We start from the raw sequence: 22,705 nt of genomic DNA on the forward strand, positions 1-22,705 counted from the left end.
AGCCACATTTTTTTATTTATTTATTTTTTGTCACAGAGTATAGCCAAGTGTATCCCTTTTCTTCCACGTCACAATTAGGTACTATTTTGTGTTGGTCTGTCACATCATGAGGTTTGGCTCGTCCACAAAACAGGACAGGTCAAGACTGCAACAAACAATTAGGTCTGCGGAGAGGAACTGCAGCGCTGCCCCTCCCTCCATCCAGGACTTGTACAGGTCTAGAGGGTCAGGAAAAGGGCAGCATCTCTGCAGACCGCTCCCATCCTGTGCAGAAACTACTTTTACCTTCAGGTTGGAGCTGTTTGCGAAACCAGCTGCCGCAGAGACACTTTCTTCCCGCCCTGTCTCACTGATGACCGCCTTACAGCCTGTGTGGTCAAACAAAATACACTCACAAATTAGAATACAGCTCCAACTTAAAGGTACTGTTAGTTATTTTATAAGTTGTCAAGTCAAACCATCGTAAATAAGTTAAGGTGGATCAGCTTAATTCAAGTACTTGTTACCAATAGAAGCAATTCATTCAAGTTTTTTTCTTTCCTAAAACATTACAAAAACAACAACAACAAGCATATGGTTCCTAAAATTATTCATACCTAATGTTTGTAAGCTGTGGGCGGGGTAACCAAAGTGAAATTCCTTCAAATAAAGGCTGATTCTGTTCAAATACCAATGAAATGCAACCGAATGTATGTAGGTATACAACCTAACAAAATGTTAAATTAACTAAATAAATGCCATCTTTGGAGAAAAGCGATCTCAGTAAGTTTGCCTAGTTAGCAATACTTATTCATCCAGGATGATGAACCTAAGCGGGAAACTTATGACCATGATCAGGTCTGCATGTGGCTGGATTAAACTTTCATTTAAAAGCCAAATTTTTTGCGGTGCTTTTCTGGGGGGCCAAGAGTCAGTGGCAGAGTGCCGGGCTGCGGCCTCATTGACCTTCAAAAGCAGAGACGAGGGCCCACTCCATCCAGCCAGCACCACTTGTGGCAGAAAGAGAGGCTCGTTGACTGGCCCCTAATGGCCCCCTGGCCCCACCGGAACATGGGTCGTCAAGCTAGAGCTGTTTCCCTGGCGACCACCGCCACATAGGCCAGAGTGGGGTGATTAGGAGCACAAGATTGGTTGTGGGGGGGGGGGGGGGAGGTAATGGAAAGATGGAAACAAAAAGGTGAGAAGGCAGTGAGGTAGGTCCACCGTGTGTGGAGAAAGTTAAACTATGCTGCTGGTTGTTTATTTTTCAGCTCGCAATAAAAAAAGCAAAAAAGAAAAATCACATGGTTTAATTTATATGAGTTTTGTTGCATTTCCTGTTGAGTAATCTGAGTTTCTTTGATGTTGTTTAGGTTTTGTTTCTCTGGTGAGAAAACCAGAAGAAGCGTGACATGGGATGCTTAAGCTCGAGAATCCTGGAAAGCTGCATATTGTCGAGATGCAGAATAGATGAAGGCAAAACCATTATCATATTTAAGCGCCAGCGGCTGACGTTTATCAGTCTAAAACAGCTACATCTTGTGTCAGTACTCGCAACAGAACACTGGCATTTCTTTTCCCCAATCCTCATCCTATTGGTGGGCTCCTTAATAGCACTTTCCAAGTTCCCACAGCTCCAGCACTGAGAAGTAAATAATGACTTATATCGAAAAAAGGCATCTGCAAAGGAACAGTCACATCTACTTTGTGACACAAATTATTTTCCACTTCTTTCCTTAGAATCAGTATGTTAATATAGAAGATCCTGCAGATGAGATAAAACTGATACCATCAGCCCTATAAGAAACAGGAAGCCTGTTGGTGTGAGTTCAGTTCTTAATAATGAAACCACTAACTAGTGTCGCTAATTAGCATCAAAAGTGTGAATAATGCTATTGTAATGCTAAGTACTGCATATTACCTTCTCTTTAATTCTTCAGGGGATAAGGAATAGAGGGATTTCCAAACGTATTAGGTGTAGCTTTTTTTTTTGGTTTTTTTTGGCAGAAAAGAGCTGCAATCAGCCAGATGCATTAGTCTAAAAACACTCTTTTCCCCCCCAAAAGAAACTCGCTGGTTTGGCCCTGTTGTTTGCACGTTAGAGGTTTAATCTCTTAGCTGCATCACGTTCTGCTTTACATTATGGAGCTGTTGTGTTTTTTAATCCTTGTTTGGCTTTTGAGTTTCCCGTGCAAGTGTTTTGATCCTTTCTGGCAAATTTTGTTAATCCATAAAGGAAATCAGCATTCTATCCCTAAATCCCAGGAATTAAAATACAAAAAAAAGAACAATATAGAACAAAGTATTTTTACACTTTTATTTTTGGCTCACACGCATCCTCTTCATTTCACAGACTGGTCAACTCACCAATTTACCAAAGTGGCAAAGTCATGTGCGGACAATAGCACAGAAAGGGATGTGCTTATACAGAGAGGCAGGTGTTAAATCAGTGCAGCTCCTACAGTGGCTAATGTGGGCTCTTCTCCAATTATAGGAAGGGTAAACACTGCCACAAGAGACTGCCAGCGTTTTTATCGGAAGGACTCTCAACCAACACAAACCACTTGTGTCGTCTTATACGTCCCAATCCTGTTTTCCTCCGTCTCTGTTCGCCTCCCGGTTCCACCCGGCCTGACCTAATCAGCGACAAGTTGAGTGCTTTCGTCAACAGAGCAGACCCCTTCAATTAGCGGCGCATCGCTATAAGCTCATGTGTAAGCATTGCTGTGAAATTGCATGTGCGTGCATGCGTGCTGCCAGCCTCCAGACTGACCTCGGCTCCCTCCAGTTACTCAGCTAATAAGTCAGCGGCTGAACTCAGCCTGCCGCATATCCAGATGGAGAGCTTTAATGGGTATTACAGGTGGAGAGGCTGAACAGATAGAGGAGGATGACTTAAAGCTGCCAACAGAGCCGGCCGAGCCTGCCAGAGGAAGAATCAGAGTTGCACAGCTCCGCATGTGGCTTTACACGGGCTCCTCTCTTTCCTGGATAACTGCAATAAACACATAAAACGTGAATCTTTTACCGTTTGCTCTACATGCGGGATGCGATTCCAGCAGAATTTCCACCTCCTTGCATTACTCCATTCCTTCTTCTGTAATGAAACGCATTATAGTCATCAAGGCCAGCATCAGGTGAGTGCGCGTCAGTGTGTGTTTGCCCGCACGGGTGGGAGGAGGCGGTAGCTCCCACTCATCCACATCAACTTAAACTCAATGGCTTTCTAAATAAAAAAAAAAAGTAAAAAAAAAAAAAAAAAAAAGAAAAAAAGAGAGAAAAAATCCTCTCAGGGACTTTGCTACATTCCACTCGATGAGCACAAACAAACGGATCAAAAAGCCATTCTGGAGGGAGGAGTGGGAGGTGGGGAAGGGTCGTAAGCAGAAAAAAAGCCCCCCCTTAAAAACAGAGTAAAGAGGAGAGAGTGGGGACAGGAAGCAGGAGAGCCAGCAGACGGGGCTGGAAAAAGAGACTCCACTACCGATAATGAGCGGATCATTTAAAAAGCCATCCCTAAATTGCCTTGAGGTTAGAGAGAAGAGGGGAAAAGGCTTGAAAGGTTTTCAGAGATTCTGAGCGATGGCTGGAGTGGTTCTGGTGGCGGAGGGAAGGACACGCAAGCTCTGTTCCCAGAAAGACGCGGATAGGTTTAAGTCCTCTTTGCTTGGCCCTTACCATCATTTTGGATCATCTCAACCAGCAGAGATAAAATACTTAAATGAAAAAAAGAAATCAAATGAAAATAGAAGTAAAAATTAAAATATAAAAACAAAAGGCAACACACAGACAAAAGGCGCACAATTGTCGAGAGGACAGAAAATTCTCCACGTTTTTTAAAAAAACTGTTTAACAAATAAAAATGTCAACATTTGTGCAAATTTATTTGGATCTAACACACATTGTTGTTTAGGTTATTTTCCTTTCCTAGAGGATGTCTGGAAGTTCTTCCTTTGGGACTTGGAACCGGGTTGTTAATACAAGACGCGCGCTCCAAAACATACTGAATGAAGCACAGCGAGCTTAACTGTTGTTTTCCCGAACTTTACTCAAAATAAATAAACGTACAATGTAGCATACATGGGAAACAAATATTTAACACAACTAGGGCTGGACAATATAGGAAAAAAAAGCATATTGATAAAATAGAAATCATATTGATCATTATTGTTAATCATCAACAAATTCAATGCATTTAAATACAGCCCTGACAATTTTATTCTGTTCCTTAGCGACCTATTTTTAGACAAAGAACAAACAAACACTGAATTTAAAACTCAACCCATTATTCAATCAACTTTTTACCAAAACTGCAAGTTTTTAAAAAAAGAAAAAAATGAACATGTGCTCTCTGAACTCTTTGAAGGTGGCAGGGTCATTCTTGGGTCTGTGTTTGTGATTGGTTGGGAGGAGGTGATGACCGTAGTATTAACCTTCATGATATGCTAGAATGCAGAAGGAAGGAAAACTGTTATTCTGTTGAACTTTTTACTGACCCTTTTTTTTCTCAATATACCTCGATCAATTAATATATATTGTTATTGAATTATCGTCCAGCCCTGAACATAACCACTGTCGGCTATGATATCAACCCTGGTTCTGACTCAGTTGAGTTAGGCTTCCTTGATGGATAAAGGCTTTCTGCAAGAGCAGATTCATGACCGCGCCTTAGCCAGAACTTGCAATCCGGCCTGACTAGTTGAACTGGGCCTGTTCAACCAATCAGAAGTGGAGGTCAATGTTAAATGATTGAGCCAATCATCTAAAGGCAGTTTAAAGTTATCCAATCAACAAGAGTTTTGCTCTCCTTTACGCAGGAGAGCGTCCAGTCTGTGGGATTTTACCCAAAGCTTTTCATCTTAACTACAACATATGGTCTAAGCATTGGTTTGCTCTTTGAAATACTTTCAACACATAACCGTTCTAATGAACAAAAGTAGCTTCGCATTCAAGGTTTTGACATGAGCATTTTAGCATTGAGCCTTACAATGACTTCTGAACAGTTCTAGTAAAAAAAAAGAAAATAAGATGGTCCACCCTCCTGTCTCCTATCAGAGCCGCTGCAGCTGGTTCTCATGTAGAACGACACCACAACAGCACTGGAATGAAAAACACTCCATTATTGTCAGAAAGATGCTTTGTTTTGGCTCAAACACTAAACCAATCTCATTAGCTGAGGTGGGCGGAAGAGCAAAGAGTTTCTGTAAGTAAAAGGTCCAAACCGAAACGTTCACGCTTACACGTGTTTAATACGTAAACGACTGAATGACAACTGAAACGGCGGCTGGCTCGGTCATGCAGACCGTAGGACGACCGTCTCATTTTGATGTTGCATGTAAAAAGCTTTATGGAGAGCTTTTTAGAAGTAAGCAAAAGCAAACTTGAGGAAGTGGGAGCAAAAACAGTTAAAGTGGCAGCAGTCCTCTGCAGTAGGGCCGGCTGCAGAGCATCGACAAGCACAACACGACGGAGCAGCTGGCCTGCAGCTGAGCCCACAGTCAGACTAAGAAAAGCTGCGCATTTAACTGTGTGTGGACGCTAGAGCCTGCACTTTTTTTGTCGATTGTTTGTTTTACGCACCAGCCTACATGTGTGCACACCCCTGTGCGGCCGCCTGTGGCCTTCTCTGCTTTTCAAAGGTTCAAAATGAAATCAGATCAGATTTTTATGTATCTTCTGCTACCTGACATAGTCTGGTGTGAAAGAGCAACGCCTGCTTCTATTATTTTACAGCTTATCATCAGTTAATAAAACCATATAGCATCAGAGCCCACCAGGGAAGGAACAAGGTTTTCCAACCAGCTTCCTTAAACTGTGGAAGCATCACCATTCAGCCACTGGTGTGGGTTGTTGTTTTAGAGCAGAATAAAGCTGACAGGTTGTTGTTAGAAGCTACCAAACTAATTAGACATAGTCTATCTAGATTATTATGACTCATCAAGAAAAGAATATTGACTTATAATATTGAATTCTTGAGAGAACATGAATATATATTTTTTTCTAATCAGAAGGCTGTTGCAGCCAGAGATGTGTTGGAGTCATTTGCCTTTCTGACACTTTCACATAGATTTATTGTACAGTGTCCGCCATCATTGAAATAGTCTGGCAAGCCAGACTTTTTTTCGATTAAAAAACTGAAAGAGATGGAGAGTAAAGTCCAGTATCCATACTGTCTGAGTCATGAAAACATAAAAGCATCATAAAAGACATCGAAATGGTCACCGGTTGTGTGACTAGTAAACATCACATTTTATCAAGCGAAAACATCAATGCAGTGATTATTTTACATCACTGTGGAGGAACTTTGGTGTCTTAATCTTATTAACTCAAATTAGGCCACATTGCAGGATTTTAGAGCATTAATGACCTGGCTAAGGTCAGTCCAAAACCTTTATATTATTGTTTTTTTATCTATCCAGAGGTGGAAATGCCAGTGTGCTTTGGATCCCTGGTCTGCTGAACAACCTGCATGCGCTTGAGCTGAAAGTCACAAGCTGACGGCCGAATGTTTAACTTGCAAGTTTTTTCAGTTGAAGGAATTCATGGAAATCAGGGAAACACGTCCAGGTTCACATTACCACCACTGTTTAAGCTGTGGTTATGATCTTCTTTTTGTGAAATGCTGTCATTGTTGTCAGGATCTATTTATGTTACTTCTGGATCTGGGATGGGGTGGGGGGTGGCAGGAACATTATTCAGTTTTCCTATGTTTTCTATGGATGTTGATTTGAGCAACCAGGTTGAAAAGACGATCAACAACAACCATTATTTAAGACATTGCGAACATGGAAGCATTTAACTCCCCCATATGTTTTTAAAACCCTCCCTGTGATTTGGTGCTTTTCACCTACAGGATCCTCCCAAAAAAAAAAGAAAATATGTACAGCATCTTGGGAGGTAAAAATAACAGTGACACGAAGCTTTGATATGCATAATTCACCCAGAGTATATACAGTATGTCCTAAACACAGGCTTCAGTAAAAGATGTTTTACTTTTATACGATAAACAAGTGTCCATTTGGTGTTTCAGGGACACGCAGGGTCAGCAGCGCGTTGAGCTGGAGACGCAGCCGGGCTGTATCTTTACCGGGAAGTGGACCAGCTTGGGGGGTAGAAAGGGCAGAGCTGTGATGTGCAATGATTGAGAAATTCTGCAACCACAACATATACAATGCATCCCAAACATGGAGCGCACAAAAGAGCTTTTATTTTCATGACATAAGCCAGGATCCATATGGTTTACTCCGGACACGCAGAGTCAGCGCCAGAGCTGTGGGCTGAAGAGGTTTACCAACTCGTAAACGTCAGAAAACTCCCCGCAGACGCAATGAACGGCTGAAAAGATTGGGACCTGCATGGCGAAGCTCCTTTTTAACACTAGATTAAGAAAGCGCTGTGACGTTACAAACCTTCTGGCACCTGCGTGATCCTCACAGTGTCTTTACCAATGACATATGATAAAAAGGGAGAGTTCCCCCAACTGTTTTGGCAACAAATAAAGCTTTTTTTTTTTAGTCAGCTTGTGACGGTTCATTTAAATAGTAGGAGCATGTTGGGGTCCTGGGAGCATCATGGAGGAGTTTGGGCAGGAGGAAAGGACATTTCACCTGTATGTGCCCCCGTGGCCTCTTACGTCTGCTGAGCTTATCTAAACATTTTGTCCTCACTCTCAAACCTGTATTTGCGAATTACTGTAACAAAATTAAAAAACACAGTTATTTTTCTCATAGAAAAAAAAAAAACAAGGATGAGCTCTGCTGGACCATCTTGGCTCTTTCCTAAGGAAACGCTGCTCAGTTTTATCCGAGGACACTTTCTATTGATCCCCGAACTATGCCGCCACCTCTCAGAGGACTCTAGCATAAAGGTTGTTCTATTAGAATACCTGCAACTTTAACTTAATTGCATAATCCTCATCATCCCACCACTCAGTGCCCAGAGTCCACTCTTTGCTCTCTTACTCCCTCCGTCCCTTTCTTTCTCCTCCGTGCGCTCGCCTCTCTCCCCTCTCCTCTTTCCCTTCCCTCTCCATCTTGACACAGTGCACTGAGCCTAATCGTGGATAATTGGGTGGGAGGGGCAGTGGGCCGGCCCTGCCTTTGTGTGCAAAGGGCAAGTGGTCAAGTTAATGGGGCCCTTGTGACGAGCTGGGAGCACTCTGTCTCTCTTTTTTTCTCCGTTCGATCATTCTCTCTGCCAGTCAATCTCTTGCCTCTCAGTCAACTACTTTTTTTATTTCACGTCTGAAGCTTTTCCCCGCTGTTTCGATCCAGTTTGCCCTCATTTCCAGCTGTCTCGTGCTCTGCCTTCCCTCCCAGTCACTCTGCGCCGTCTTGTAGCATCTTTTTTTATTTTTTCCACCTCTCCCTCCTCTACCCTCTCGTCTTTTTCAGCCTTTGTCTTCCTCTCTTTGCCTCCGTCTGTAGCTTTTTCTATCTCTTCTCTCTGCCTCTTCAGGACAATGTTGGGGAGGAGAGAACAGACCTCTTTAAAATATCAAAAGACAGATCAGGAGGCCCCACTGGTTCCCCCTCGTCCCTCTATGAATTCTCCCTCCCTTCTTCTGACAGATAAACAGAAGAGTGAGCCTGCAGGATTAGCTGCTGTGTACTGCCTCCCCTCCCTCCTTTCTCTCTCCATTTTTTTGTATTTTTTTGCTGTGGGGTGTGGGGGGGTGCGTGCGTTCACAGGGCTTGATATCTGGGTATGCATATAGGCGCATGTGTGTGTGCCATTGTCCGGAACAAGCTTAGCAAGCAGGATGCTATTGTGTTTGAAAACCCTGCTGCAGATAGTTTGGGCCTGAGGAAAACTTTATTTTTTCCTTCTCCATAAAAAAACGTCAAACATTTATCTAGGGGAAGAAAAAAAAAAAGTGACGCTAATTACAGAAATTCTTTGCAGATTTGTTTTGGAAGTGACAAGCGTTTCCTAACCCTCTGATCTAATAACTCAGTAAGGGAAATGAAAAAGAAACATACAGTAAAATAAAAATAAAAAAAATGGGCTCGGATGTAGTGAAGAAAAAATATTTTATTTATTCAAAAACAATATGAACATCCAAAAAAAAAACTTGTGTTACAGCAAAGCAAACACTCTTCATGTGCCTCTGTGAACAAACTGACAATGGATATATCAGTGTTTGGTTTAAATGCCCACGTTTCTGTCTTTTTTCACTGTATCAATGAGGCCAAAAAATTCTACGCAACAATAAACAGCACATTTTATTCAGCATTTTTTGCTCAGATAGAACGGACATTTCAGATCAGTTTCAGATGTCTAATGATCATGTATCAGGTATGTGCTGGTACATCATTCAATAATAACAATAACAAACAAATAAACAAGATATACCAGTTGTATTTCTACTGCTGCTAAGTTTATATCAAGTATTATTTTTTTATAGCTAAAACAACATGAATACTTTTGTATTGATTTTGATGCACATAGGCAAGAAAACACAGCTCAGTTTGTCGACAGTAATTCGGCTTAAAAATTCAAATCGATAAGATCTATAGTCTGAGGATCAAGGTTGAAATCTTCCGTCTCTGTGAAACTATTGTATATTTCCCTTCCCTTTCTATGGCATTTAAAGATATTCTAATTTAATTGGATTTCATCCCAGCATTGCTTCTTTACGTATATCTGCTAATGTTGCAGACATTAGGCTAAGCCAGGCTCCTGAGAATTTCTAGGGATATGTCCAAAAATTCAGGTGCATGAGCGTAGTAACTCACAGGCACGATGTAAACCGCCACTGCTACATTGTACAAACTGTAGCAAACGGTTCTGAACACAGCAGCTAGCAGCCCCTCAGATACCGCAAAAACATCCAGCCTCAGCGTGGATGACTGATTGGCGGTCCTTATAGTGGGTCATAAATGTTCCGATTACAAAACCCACCTGCTTAGAGGAATGATACAAATGGTTAATTTTCCAATCATTCATGACAGATCTTCCATAGGGTTAGTATTGCAATAACTACTGTAAACATCTAGAGGTGTTCCCATTCACTGAGCTGATCCAGTCCTTCATGTGCCCAGTAACAGAGCAGATCTGATAAAACTGGCTGTAATCAAAGGACACTGGATAGTTGTATTTGATTATTATTAGGTAAATTTGAAAAATACTTTAAAAATGTGTTCGACCCCTAAAGAGGGCCCCCAGGTTTCCCCTCTGCTAATAACATAGCAATAACTGCATGATAAAAGATATTTAATCTAATGATATCTCATGCAGATATTCTGTCTGTCTGCGCTGATGAAGATTCACTCAGCTCGGCATACCGGATGCTCGAAGTGGCTGAAACGGTAGGGAACTTTGCCTTGTCTTTCGATTCATTTAGCTAAAAATCAATCTACCACTTTTAGATTGTGTACACAACATTAAACTGGAATTGTTAAAATCTTGGAATATTTTATAACCAGAAACCAGTCCATGCCTTTCTTGTACAGACTGATTTTTACTGAAATTCTGTATTTTTTTTCTTGTACCTCTATGTTTTAAGGTAGATTTAAATTAGAAAGCTTAAAACTGATGTGAATCTGAGCAAAGAAAAGCCACTGTGAGTGAACATTCCTATGTTGAAAGAGGAATGACTGACTGTCATTCTCCTGTGTGTTTAATACTAAGCATGTATTCATTTTTTCACGCCAACTCTATTAATAATACTATTCAAATAATGGTAACCACACCATATTAGTCTTTTTAGCAGAGAACAATACTTAAGAAGCTAATTTTTATAATGGTTTGTTAACACATTAAGAGAGACAGGCGATGTCGCAACCTGAAACGTATCGCATGCTAAAGTGTTGTCAGTTTTTGCCAGCATTCAAACTGTTGTTGCTGTGTTAAAAAGCGACGGTGTATCTGAGTACAGTCACAGTGGAAGTAGAATATTCATGTTTTACTCTAAGCACAACAACAAACAAAAGAGCAGCAAATCACACTACAAATACAAAAAAAGTGTGATTAAACACTTTAACCTTTCCAACCTTTTTTTTTTTTTTTGCAGTTCATTTTTAATCATCAAAACAGTGAGAAACACTTTTACAACTTCCCTCTATTTTACCTTTAGTTTCTGCGGCTGATTATCTCATGAGAAATGTAAACAGCAACCGCTGGGAGGTACTGCATAGCTTCTTGGCTGTTGTGTACACCAGTGGATCACAGTGTAATATGGAAACGCGTCGCTAGCTGCAACTGACACCTTCACGCCTGCTGTATTCTTCACCATACACGAAACAGGAAGCCGGATGGTGTATGAGAAAAAGACCTGAGAACAGTTAGTTGATAAAAAAAACGCGACACGTTTGACTGGATAAACTGAAGAAGCAAACATTTGTAAGGTTATGAGTGATTTAAGGAATAAAAGGTACAAAACCGTTCACGTTCGAACCCAGGAGGAACACGGGATTACCAGTTTCATACTCCTGATGATTGTTCTCCAGCAACTGAAAGTTTCCACGTTCTCTGGAAACCCTGAACATGCAGACATTCTGCGAAAGCAGCTGCAGGTCGTGGAAGTCCCCACGGTCACAGGCAGATAACGGATGAATCTGATGGATTTTACTTTTTGCAAACTTTGTTCTCTGGTGAGTGATTTGATGTGTTATTATTCTTTTTTTTTTCTTTTTATTTTTTACAAAGGAGCTTCTGCCTCCTCGCAAACATGCCAGCAACATTTATTGCTACTTGGTAAAGATGGGCAAAAGGCCTTGAAATAAATTCCCCTTATATTTAATTCACCTGATCTTGCACTAAAATTTTTAAAAACCCAACTTTTATTTTGATTACATTAATTCAAAGGAGGAAGATTCCTATACTAAAGAATACTGACAAAGTCATTGGTCGGCAAATATTAGCATCCCTTGAAATCCTTGTGAAAGAAATGTAACTGGAGCTGCTATTTAAAGTAATACTTTACTAATTTCTGGAGTAACACCAGAAACAAAACCTTTTCCAGTGTGAGATTACACTACCACAATAATAATTAATTTGTACGTTTTTTTTTTAAATTCATCTTTACCATGAGCGGCAATAAATGTGGCTCCCACCAAAACCAGGCCAAAAGAAGCTTTTTGTCGTCCTCCGCATTTAGAAAAAGCTCTAAAACGACATCTACGCCATATACACGTACACAAAAATACATCATTTTCTTTTCCACAGTATTGGGTCAATAAATGCAAGTACAACAGAGTTCAATGAATATTCTCTAGGCACAGTCCTCTTAAAAATAACAACTTTTTGAAACAATAAATCGGGTGTAAAGATTCATTGACTGCGTTTCAGCAAGTCAAACTGGAACTGAAGAGGGAAATTACAGATGATGGTAAAATAATTAAAATCAGCTCTTGCCTTTCATCAAAATGCCAACAGAGATTTATCAAGTTAAACATAATATAATAAGGATGTGTATTCATAGTGTGCATACTGGGGATTACGTGTCTTAATTGCAGTCAAACTAGAGGAACTAAACTAAATCTGTCTCCTGCAGCAACAGATGCTCTTTTCATCTCAATGTGCCTTAATTGTGTTAATGCACTGCGCTGCCGTAAGAAATGCACAAATTAAGTTCTTTGTACTGACCCCTGACTGGGATGAATGAGACGTTTTCAGAGAAATTAAAGGTGGAAATGGAGGAAGCTGTAAATTGCTCCACACTGTGACGGACGGTGGGTTAAAGCCGTCCTCCACGCTGAGCCCAGAAACACAGTGAGCAGCGTGGGGTAACAGTGACTGGTTTCAACTGGGGGGGGTGAAAAAAACACAAATGAATACCTGACGTGTAAAAAAAAAAAAAAAAACTGTCATGTAATCTACTGTAAGGAGGACCTGATGAAGAGCAAAACTGACTGAACGGATGTAGTTTCAAATGTATTAGCAGGAGTCATAGAGCCTTGTAATGTCAGGTAACCAATAACAGACTATTAAACTTCTTAACTAGCACATCAACGGGTCAGAGCCGACGTAGCTGAGTGACCGGTTTCTGGACTGAAAGGAGTTGTTCAGCATATGGCTGATGGTTAAATCATACCGTATCGCAATAAAACAAAGCAAACAGTAAAATGGAGTATCATGTATAGCAAAGAGCTAACTTAGTTCATTTTAATGAGCTTGATTGACGGTTGAGGTCCTTTGGTCAGGGTGACAAGGAGAGGATAGTGGATGTTCTCGTCGTACGCTTGCTTTCCCTCTCTCCGCATCTGAAACAGGTAAAGCAGTGACTTAAAAACCACCCAGCAGGAATGTGAACGCCACGCTGCACATGCAGGAAAAACATTATTAGTGAAACTTGGAGTGAGCGGAAACAGCTTAAATGAAACATCTCAGACGTGTAAATCAGAAGGTTCGGAGCTAAGAACAAGCCTCGGTTTTAGTCACCAGGGCAATTGTGCCAGTGGCGTGACTACGAGAATCATGTTGAAGATGCATGTCACGAGGAATGCAAATATTTTCACGTGACAATTTTGAGTTTCAGTTCAACGTTCATCAAGAAACATTGTGTCCAAATTGGCATTTTTCAGTTAAAACTCAAAGTTGAAGCAAACTGGAAAGGAAAGAAGCCAGATTTTTTTTTTTTTTTTTTTTTACCACTATTGTTTTACAATAATCAGGAGGCTCCTTTAGAAGCAAAATATTGGCCCTGGCCTCTAATGCTGTATATCTTCTCTGGGTTGTTTACAGCAAAAAGGGGGAGAAGTTTGGATTGATTTTAGGAGCTTGTTTGTTTAAACTTGTTGGTATTATTTTGAGCAAATTCATTAAGAAGACAAAGATGTGTTTGTGTTCTGATTTCAGAACATAACAGATTTTTTTTTCTTTTTTCTTTTTTGCGGCACTATTTATTTGGCAGTATGCTGACAGGAAACGCAGTCCACGTGTCGGAACTTGAACCTGAGACGGCTGCATCACTGACTGAGGCCTCCGAGCTTTGGCAGTGTGCTCTACCCCTGCACCACCACTGCCTCCTGAAGAGAATTTAATTTGATCTGAAGCTTTTAATCTTTAGTAAAGTCATTATGTTGCCAGTGTAACATCACAGCCAACATTCCTGAGAGCAGTGGCAATTGTATTTATTTAGTTCTCATTTCGTCTAAATTGCCCTTTAATTGCAACTTCAGTTTGAGTTTATGAAGGATAACTGTATTTACTAAAATGACTTATTTTTTCACATAATAAATTATTTTGTATATTTGTTTGAATTAAATTGAGATTTTTATTATTATTTTTTACTGTTTATTTCATTATTTATTATTGTACTTGTTAATTTATTATCATTATCATTAATCCTCCAGTTTCATGTGTAAAAAGGCATCAGCTTCCATGTAAATAATCCTATTATGTAGTCGTGACAACATCATTTTCTGATTTACAGTGTTTGCATAAACCACAGCGTTTGAAAACAGTAGAACTCCATTTTGGTTCTGGCACCGCTTTCTCCTACCCGTTGCCTTTAGCCCCCGGGACCAGCTAATCTATATTTATGCTAATTTATAATATGATAATTTCTATTATCTACTGCAGGTAAAACATTAGCCGTTTTTTTACCTTTTAAGAGAACCTCACATCAGGTGTCCTGAACTATGCTATAATACATCAATATTTGCATAGAATAACAATTTACTGTAAGGGAGATCCTTGTTCAGTTCAATCATCCTAATTATTGATCCATCATAATTATTAGTTTTTAGAAATAATTTCTTGAGCTGTGAAGGGAGTCTATCCAGCACACCGCCTCACTACAGCTCTGCAGGTTGGGTGTCCATGTGACGCCCTTCTTAAGGCCCTTTTAAGCAAACTTGGGCATTTTGGGAAAAAAGCAGCTAATCAGCTCACTTAAAATCCTGCCAAGTGAAGCCTGAGGAAGTGAGTTACAAGTGAATTTCCCTGTTAGGACCTTTGCTTGTCTGAGTAAGATCCATGTAGAGCTGCTCCTCACAACAGAGACTGAGATTAATTTCCAATCCACTCGCGTTCGTGCTGCACAAATAACCTACTGTCCGCACCCAGGTTGTAACAAATTGTGCCGTTTAGTAGACTAACAGAATATCAGTTTATTGTGTTTTATGCTTTTTCTGTACTAACACGGAGTTCAATACAATACAAAACTGTTTGCATTTAATGTTTGAAGGCCTTTCAGGAAAAGGATGCTAGATCTTCATTCTTTAGATTAATAGCTGATTTTCTGAAGATGTAACACCATAACCGTTTTTAACTTTTTCATCACAGTTTCCTTCAGAAGTGGTGAAGTCTCACAAATACAAACAATGTATTTATTTGGCATTGGGTTCAGCTGTAGCCTGAGCCTTGTTCACATGCACGTCAAATTAGTAGAACAGCTGCTTTTACACAAAATCTACATTTTCTCTGTAACCCCTCAACTAAGGGAAAAATTACCATCATGTAATTTATCAAGAGCTCTTTGAAATGTTGTATTTACACCAACTCAATTTAATACATTTTTTAGTTAACCTTTATTTATACGGGTTGTTTCATTGAGATCCAAGGTCTCATTTACGAGAAAAAAATAAACAGTAAATACATTTTTTAAAAAACAGTGAATAAAAAAGCCAGTCACAATACAAATAACTAAAACATTTGATTCAGAAATAAGAAGTTCATGAAATATGACCTAAAAACAAGAACTTAAAGGACCAATTAGCAATAATTCATTATTTTAGATAGAAAGAGCTAAATAAAATAGTTACGTGAAGGACTAAAGGCATCCACGTGTGCATGAACTTGCATGTGAACAGCTGCCACACGGGGCTCAGGCCCTCCCTACCACCGCAAGAATGCAAAAAGGAATTCTCGAGGTATTTGTGTCTTCACAAACACGCAAGAATCCATCTTGTACCGCTCCGGTTTCAACCGTTTGTGTACGAACCACAAACGGTCCAATCACGTTGCCATGCTGTGGTCTAAGACAGGACATATCGGTGTGATAAAAACAAGAGCGGTTGAGCCCACAGCCGAAGCAACATAAACCTGGCGGCGCAGGAGGACGCACGTGTGGCTCCTGCTGTCACATCTGTTTTCTAAGAATCCATGATTTCATCTTTGAATGAAGAACAGCTGGCCAGGTTATGTCAGACCTCACTTTGGTAAGAAAGAAGTCCAGCCATGGCGCTCCGAAGACAAACTAACTCGTACAATACTGCTTCGTTTACCATATTTTGGTGTTCAGCAAAGATGGAAGTTCTGTGTTTTTTAAGGGAAATGTAATTCCTGCGCACGTCGGAGTGGTTCTATTCTGCACGAAGCCAGGTGCATATAAACGCACATTATGATCGGATTAATTGATTGTGTGCGCATATAAATGACACAATCCGATTATTTTTTTGGTTTTTAATCAGAACATATTTCAAACCGATCATGAAATATTGTGCATGTAAACATAGCCGTTATGTGCTTCCATAGGTAAAATTTTGACGAGATAGACAAATTTTGACGAGACAGACGCCGGCTCAGAATGCACACGGCTTACACGTTACATACATTCAAAACAAGACAAAATGTTCTGACACTAATTTCTTTCACCTTGAAATCAGTTGATCACACTGACCAACAACACTTCCTGAGAAGCCTGAAGCATGCAAACAGTCCTTACCATCTAATGAGACTCATTTCCGAGTGAAAAAAGTCAGTAGTCAGACGATGCTGATTACTGTGCAGCTGTAGCGCGCCGTCATTTGATACACTCATGCACAAAGTAAAATACTGTGCAATGAATATAGATGTTCAAGTGACAGAACTGTGCAGTTTGCATGGATGTCCAAACAGACATTCCCTGACAAACTATAGTGTGCAAATAGACATTAAAGGTATACTATGCAACCGGGGTTGATTTTCCAGCGAGGCTCCGCCCAGAGGGCGAAAGTAAAAGTGCACTGTCGTAAAGATGTTCAGCTGTTCTGGTTTCTCCGTCAAACTAGGCGCGGTTGTTCTGAGCTTAGCAGACAGGCGCACGCAACGAAAAGTCGAAAAAACGGCAGTACAAACAATGACTAACACAGTGAAAGTATGAACATCAGGGTTTCCCGCAGTGCTATCTTGGTGAGGCGCCTCGCCAAACTCACGCTTCCGCCTCGCCAACATTCAGAAAAAAAAATACAAAAAAAAAAAATAATAATAATAATAATAAAAAAATTTGATATGCTTGCATGTTTATTTGACGTTAACACGCGGTTCTTTGTTGTTGCTTTTGCGCGTGCATATAGTGAATGGCAGGGCAAAAACACATGGAGTTCTCGCCGTATAGCAAGACCGACTCTCGCGGTGTTGCGCGAGAGTTCTGAGCCTGTGTGTGCGGGCCGAGGCAAGTACGGTATTTCCCCCACAGACCACCAGGGCGGCCGAGAAAACCTTTGTTTGACCTGAAATGACTCATTTAATCATCCAAAACGGTATGGAACACATTAATTAACTGAAAAACGTTGCATAGTATGCCTTTAAAATGTGGGAGACAGTGTAAATGATCATTGGATCAAGAAAATGTGGAACCAGTAGTATGTCTGTGGTATGTAACAGACAGTGAATGGACAAAACCACATTTTTTATATTAAGTCACCTTTCATTATTTTTAAGACTGTTACTACGTTTTATGATTATTTTGGACATCTTAGTCTTTAATTGTGTAACTCTTTATTATTTGTTTGACCTAACTGTAAAGCGGGTCAGCTTTTGTTTGTTTGTTTTAAACGTGGAACAGAAATACATTTGACGTGGACGTTTCTTAAAGAATGTCACGGACAAACAGAAACAAGACTCTATTTGGGAGTAAAACGAAAACCTGAGGTAGCGCTTGAAGTTGTCCCTTGACGCTCTCTCAGTACCTGTCACACATATTGCAACACCAACACCTTGTGCTGTGAACGTGTGAAATCGTCGCTCCAACACCACCTCACCCTTTCTCCTCTTTTCACTAATTTCTCATCCTTTAGATAAATGTGAACCCGCAGCTCGAGCCTTCCCCTCTTAACAGCTACTCTTTAAGTATGTTATCTTCATGTTGCCTTCCCTCCAGGCAACGGCCGGTGGTTGAACCTCTGACCTCCAGAATTGGAAGGAAGGGGGAGGGGGGGGGGGGTAAAACCAGCTGCCTGTCCCCTTTGCTGGGTCCATAGCCAGCATTCACATGTGAAGCCTGCCAAAGCAGACGCAGCGAGGAAGGAAGTGATAGAAGGAGGGATGGAGGGATAAAAAAGAAGCAGGGAGGGGGCGCTTACACGGTGAGGGCTGAGAGCTCGCAGAGGTGAAAAGTTTAACAAGCAAAGCTGTTCCTCCTGATCGCGGGCTACCTAATCAGCTTCATGGGTGGCTGGCTAAATCGGCTCTCTACCCGACCTGCCACCTCACCACCACCTCGTCGCCCCCTCCTCCCCACAATCTTTTCTCTCCCCCCTCCCTTCCAAGGTGCAAGCCATTTATTTTATTGCCACTTTCACCTCAGCCTCCTCTCATTCTGCCTCTCCATTTCCCTGCTTCTTCTCTCTTTTTTCTTCTTTGTACTCCTTGTGTGGACTAAAAGAAAAAAAAAGTGAACAAGGTGGAAAAAGATGAAGGAGGAGGAGGAGGAGGAGGAGGAGGAGGGGTGGAGACAAGAGAGGGGTGGATAAACTGGGTGTCTGGGGTCTCTCTCAGCAGGATTAGGAAACGGAGAATAAGGGATTGGGTGGATGGAGAGATGGGTAGAGGAACGGATAGAAGGACAGGCTTGGATAAACCGAGAAGTGGGTCGGGATGTAGGGAATGGGAAGATAGGGAGGAGCTGAGGGAGGGAGAGAGGAGAAAGGTGAAGGAAGCGGGTGAGGGAGGACGTGTTGGCGAAATGGGCGATGAGGAAGGGGGTCTTTGGGCAGCTGAGGGGGAGAGAAAAACATGGATGCAGAGAAAAGGAAGACAGAGCACACAGACACAGTGGGGACACTACTTATTCATGTGTGTGTGTGTGTGTGTGTGTGTCAGTCTGAGAAAAATTAAAATTCATGACTCTCTTCACAACCATTTGAGTAACAAGATTAAGATGGCGGGTTAGAAAATAGTGCTGGCATTATCAGGCTGCTTGCAGTCCCTCCAGCTGCTTGCCTCTCTATTCCACAACAGTGGGGATAAGAGGATAACGTGCCGGCCCTGTCTGCCCGTCCCACCGCATGCCTCACACTCACAATCCAACAAACACACACACACACACACACACACACACACACACACACACAGACAGACGCGCACAAAAAGCACACACAGACCTTCGGACACACTCCCTCGGCCCATCGGCCCACCTGCATGCCTGCTGTAGGAAGTCCAAAGAGAGTTTGTGTGGCAGGGTGAAAATGGGTGAAAAGCGGCGAGTTAAAACGGTATGACAAGACTGGCTAATACACACACACACACACACACACACACACACACACATGCACACAACTCCTAACATGAATGCAAGCAATATGACTTTTTAGGCTAGCCAAGCGTTCAAATCATCTGGCAGAAAATTCACAGCTCCTGTAACTACAAGTTTGTGCCCAATCTGTGTCTGGTGGAACAACTTCAAGATGCAACTGCGATGCAAATATTGCACCAACGACCTAAAAATATTGTTACAAAATCTTGTGCTATGGTATGTAGACGCTTTCCTCACTTCAGCATGCTGAAGGCTTGAAGCTTAAAGCGAAATCTATGGCTTCACCTGCTGTTGGATTAATTATCTGGACACGTGGGGGCAGTCAGAGCACTGAACTTCAGATAGTTAAAAATGTATCCTTTCACGTCAGAAATATTGACATAAGCAATAATTTACAGAGAAACACTGTGGATTTCACAGCCTTGACCCAAAATATATTTGCAATAGCCAGAAAGATGCTCATATTGCAATGGATGTCACAGGACTTTAAGTTTTCCAAATTCCTCTTCATTTCATAATCAGACTCAAGCAAGGCATGCTTGTAATTTATTAGATATCATTATTTTTTCCTCTTTTTGTCACATGAAGATAAGTTTAGATCACTTATGTGTTCAATGGGTTTCCAGCCAGGTATGTTCTCAAAGCAGTGGCTAACGTTATCTGCTTTAGAATACAATGTCTGTCTAGCACTTTAAATGCCATTGAAAGAATATTTAACAATTTAAGTAAAAAGAGTAAAAACAGAACATCTTACATGCAGCAATCTGACCATTCTGGTACACCACTGAGGTTTGCTGATTTTACACCGCACTCCCTCAAATGTAACAAAATGAAAAAAAATCTCTGAGCAATATTCAGCAAAATTATACATATAACATCATTAAGGCTTCCGATTGCACGACATACTCTGGAATATTTGCCTTTTTCTGAATAAAACATGTACATTTTATTCGTAAAGCACACAGGAAATAATATAATTTTTTTCTATGTGCACTGCAAACCATTTTTCAGTAAAACAAGACAATAACCCTTCAACAAGTGTAGCATTACGGTAAGACACATTTTGATCACTAAAAAAATTCCGAACACACATTATTAAGTATGCACGGCCTGCAGGTGGCAATGAAACGCAATCGCTGAACTCGTAGAATACGTGTTTCAGTCGTGTCTGTAGTTTTGATTTCAGTGTGGGCCATTCTAGTCCATAAGGCCTCATGTTCCTCTCTAACATACATGATTTAAATGAGTCATTAACAGGTTCCTGCCAAACTTGGAGACAGGCTGAAGAGATCGCTCAAATATTTTATTTTAGCAAAAAAAATGTGAGAGTTCTTGAGAAGATACTTTAGGGACAAGAACCACACAGTTAAACAACATCATTATCTAACCTCTAATGTTCTAAGAGAATCCAATTGTATTCAGAAATAAAATCAAAATCTACTTTATTACTCAAAATACTTTATTTGTATTAATTAGAGAAAGAGTCTGAAAAAACCAAATTGATAATTTTTTCAAAAATACAGCACATCAGAAATTTACCATATTGCTTTTATTAATTTGGGAAAACAAATAAAAATGATATCTAGACATTTCACCAAAGTAAACATTTTGGTTGCAAGTATAATAAGCTTATTTTAAGCAAACACAGTAGTTTAATGCAAACCGTGTATCCCAAACCATCTGTATTTTTTAGGCTGTCAGTTTTAATTTTGTATATGAAAAAATATTTGTGATGTGCAAACCACAGTGATCCCTATTTTTGGAACTTTAACAAGTTTTTTCCTTTTAATCCTTAACCCGATTTTGTATTTTGATTCATAAAAACCTTCCTGAAACTAAACAGGTGAAAAACTCAAGACTAAAGCAAAACAAATACTCCCTAAAATAACTTAATATTGAAATGCAGAAATTCTGCTATGGGAGACTCTCTTGAATGTTTCACGTCACTGGAAAAGGAAATCCGCAGCGTTTCGTTTGCCGTCAAGCCCTGATATGCATTTTTCTGCTGTTTTGATTTCTCCCCCTGAAAAAGAAAAATTACGACAGAAAAGAAGAGGAGATAATCTGCTGTGCAAATGAGCAGCAGCTGCTCAATGGGACGTGCACGCGTGAGTGTGTGCACAGACGTGGTGTATGTTTCCCTGTGATATCATCATGCGGTGTGTGTTTGTGTATAATGTCAAGCCAACATGCTGTCTGAGGGATGTCTGGTCTGTGTAGAGTCGTGATACAGCTTTAGTCTTAGTTGTGCTCACAGTGTGTGTGCTTGTGTGAGGTTTGGTGTCTTGAATGGTCAGTCAGGCACCTTTTTACACACACACACACACACACACACACACACACACACACACACACACACACACACACACAGTGCGGTTCTTCAGGGTGTTCATCAGAAGATAGGAGGCTTAATCGTCTTTAGATGTGAGAGGAGCCAATTCAACATACCCTGATACCCACACAGCACTTTGTGTAAGTGCAACTGTTTATCACTCAGAAATAAATGCAACGTTATTAAATTACAAAATTAACCAAGATGGTCTAACCGTACAGCTTGGTTTGACACGCTATATTGAAAATATTAAATCATAAATCACTTAAGGCAGCCGCTTCTTTTCCACCAACTCGTATCTTTCAACCCAATTTCACTATTTCCTGTAAGCACACATTATTCTCAACCAACTCCTTATTCAAAATTGGTTTGAGGGGCACCTTTTGTGGAAGGTTAATATACTGATTGCAGCCATGCTCGGCAGCACTGAGGACCTATCAATTCTCTCCATGATAAAAAGCAGCAGCGACATCAGTTTTTTCAGCAAGTCCCTGAACATCTTATTGTTTGATTTATTCATTTGTTTATTTTATTTATTTATTTATTTGATTTCACCCAACTGCGTTAATCCAACACTTTTTTAGTTGTTGCAGTTAAAATGTAGATGTTATAAAAAAAAAGAGCTGATTTAAAAAGGCTTTAATGTTCAATGTAGAACTAAAAATGAAATGTTTAGCTTTGATTAAACCAGTTTTTTTCTTCCCTCAAGCCAAATTTCATTGTAAAGATGTAGAATCTATATAAAAAAAGGTGCAGAGAAAGATGTGAAATGCTTTTAACATTCATTTCTAAATGTGGTTGAAAAGCGGTTGAGCCTGACTTCAAATGCTTCTGTTTACTTTTATATTGGATCGTTCATATGGACTACGAGGCTTTAAATGTATTTTCAGGGGGCTAAAAAACGAACTGAACTGCCCCTAAAAATACATCTATGGATGTTTTCGTGTTTGGCGAGTTGAAGGTGATAATTTCCTTTAAATGATTTCATTTAG

At 40.4% G+C, this 22,705-nt stretch overlaps 1 protein-coding gene across 1 annotated transcript in view; it reads right to left on the reverse strand.

Annotated features, from left to right (window-relative positions):
• Positions 1 to 8,994: 8,994 nt before the first annotated feature.
• LOC105927942 (calmodulin-lysine N-methyltransferase) overlaps positions 8,995 to 22,705 on the reverse strand; it is a 75,478-nt gene continuing 61,767 nt past the window's right edge. The window contains exon 11 of the mRNA XM_036126074.1: positions 8,995 to 13,184. Within this exon, the coding sequence (XP_035981967.1) occupies positions 13,077 to 13,184 (108 nt within the window). The 3' untranslated portion in view covers positions 8,995 to 13,076. The remainder of the gene's footprint in view (positions 13,185 to 22,705) is intronic.

Source organism: Fundulus heteroclitus, chromosome 22 (assembly GCF_011125445.2).
Source record: "Fundulus heteroclitus isolate FHET01 chromosome 22, MU-UCD_Fhet_4.1, whole genome shotgun sequence".
NCBI lineage: Eukaryota > Metazoa > Chordata > Actinopteri > Cyprinodontiformes > Fundulidae > Fundulus > Fundulus heteroclitus.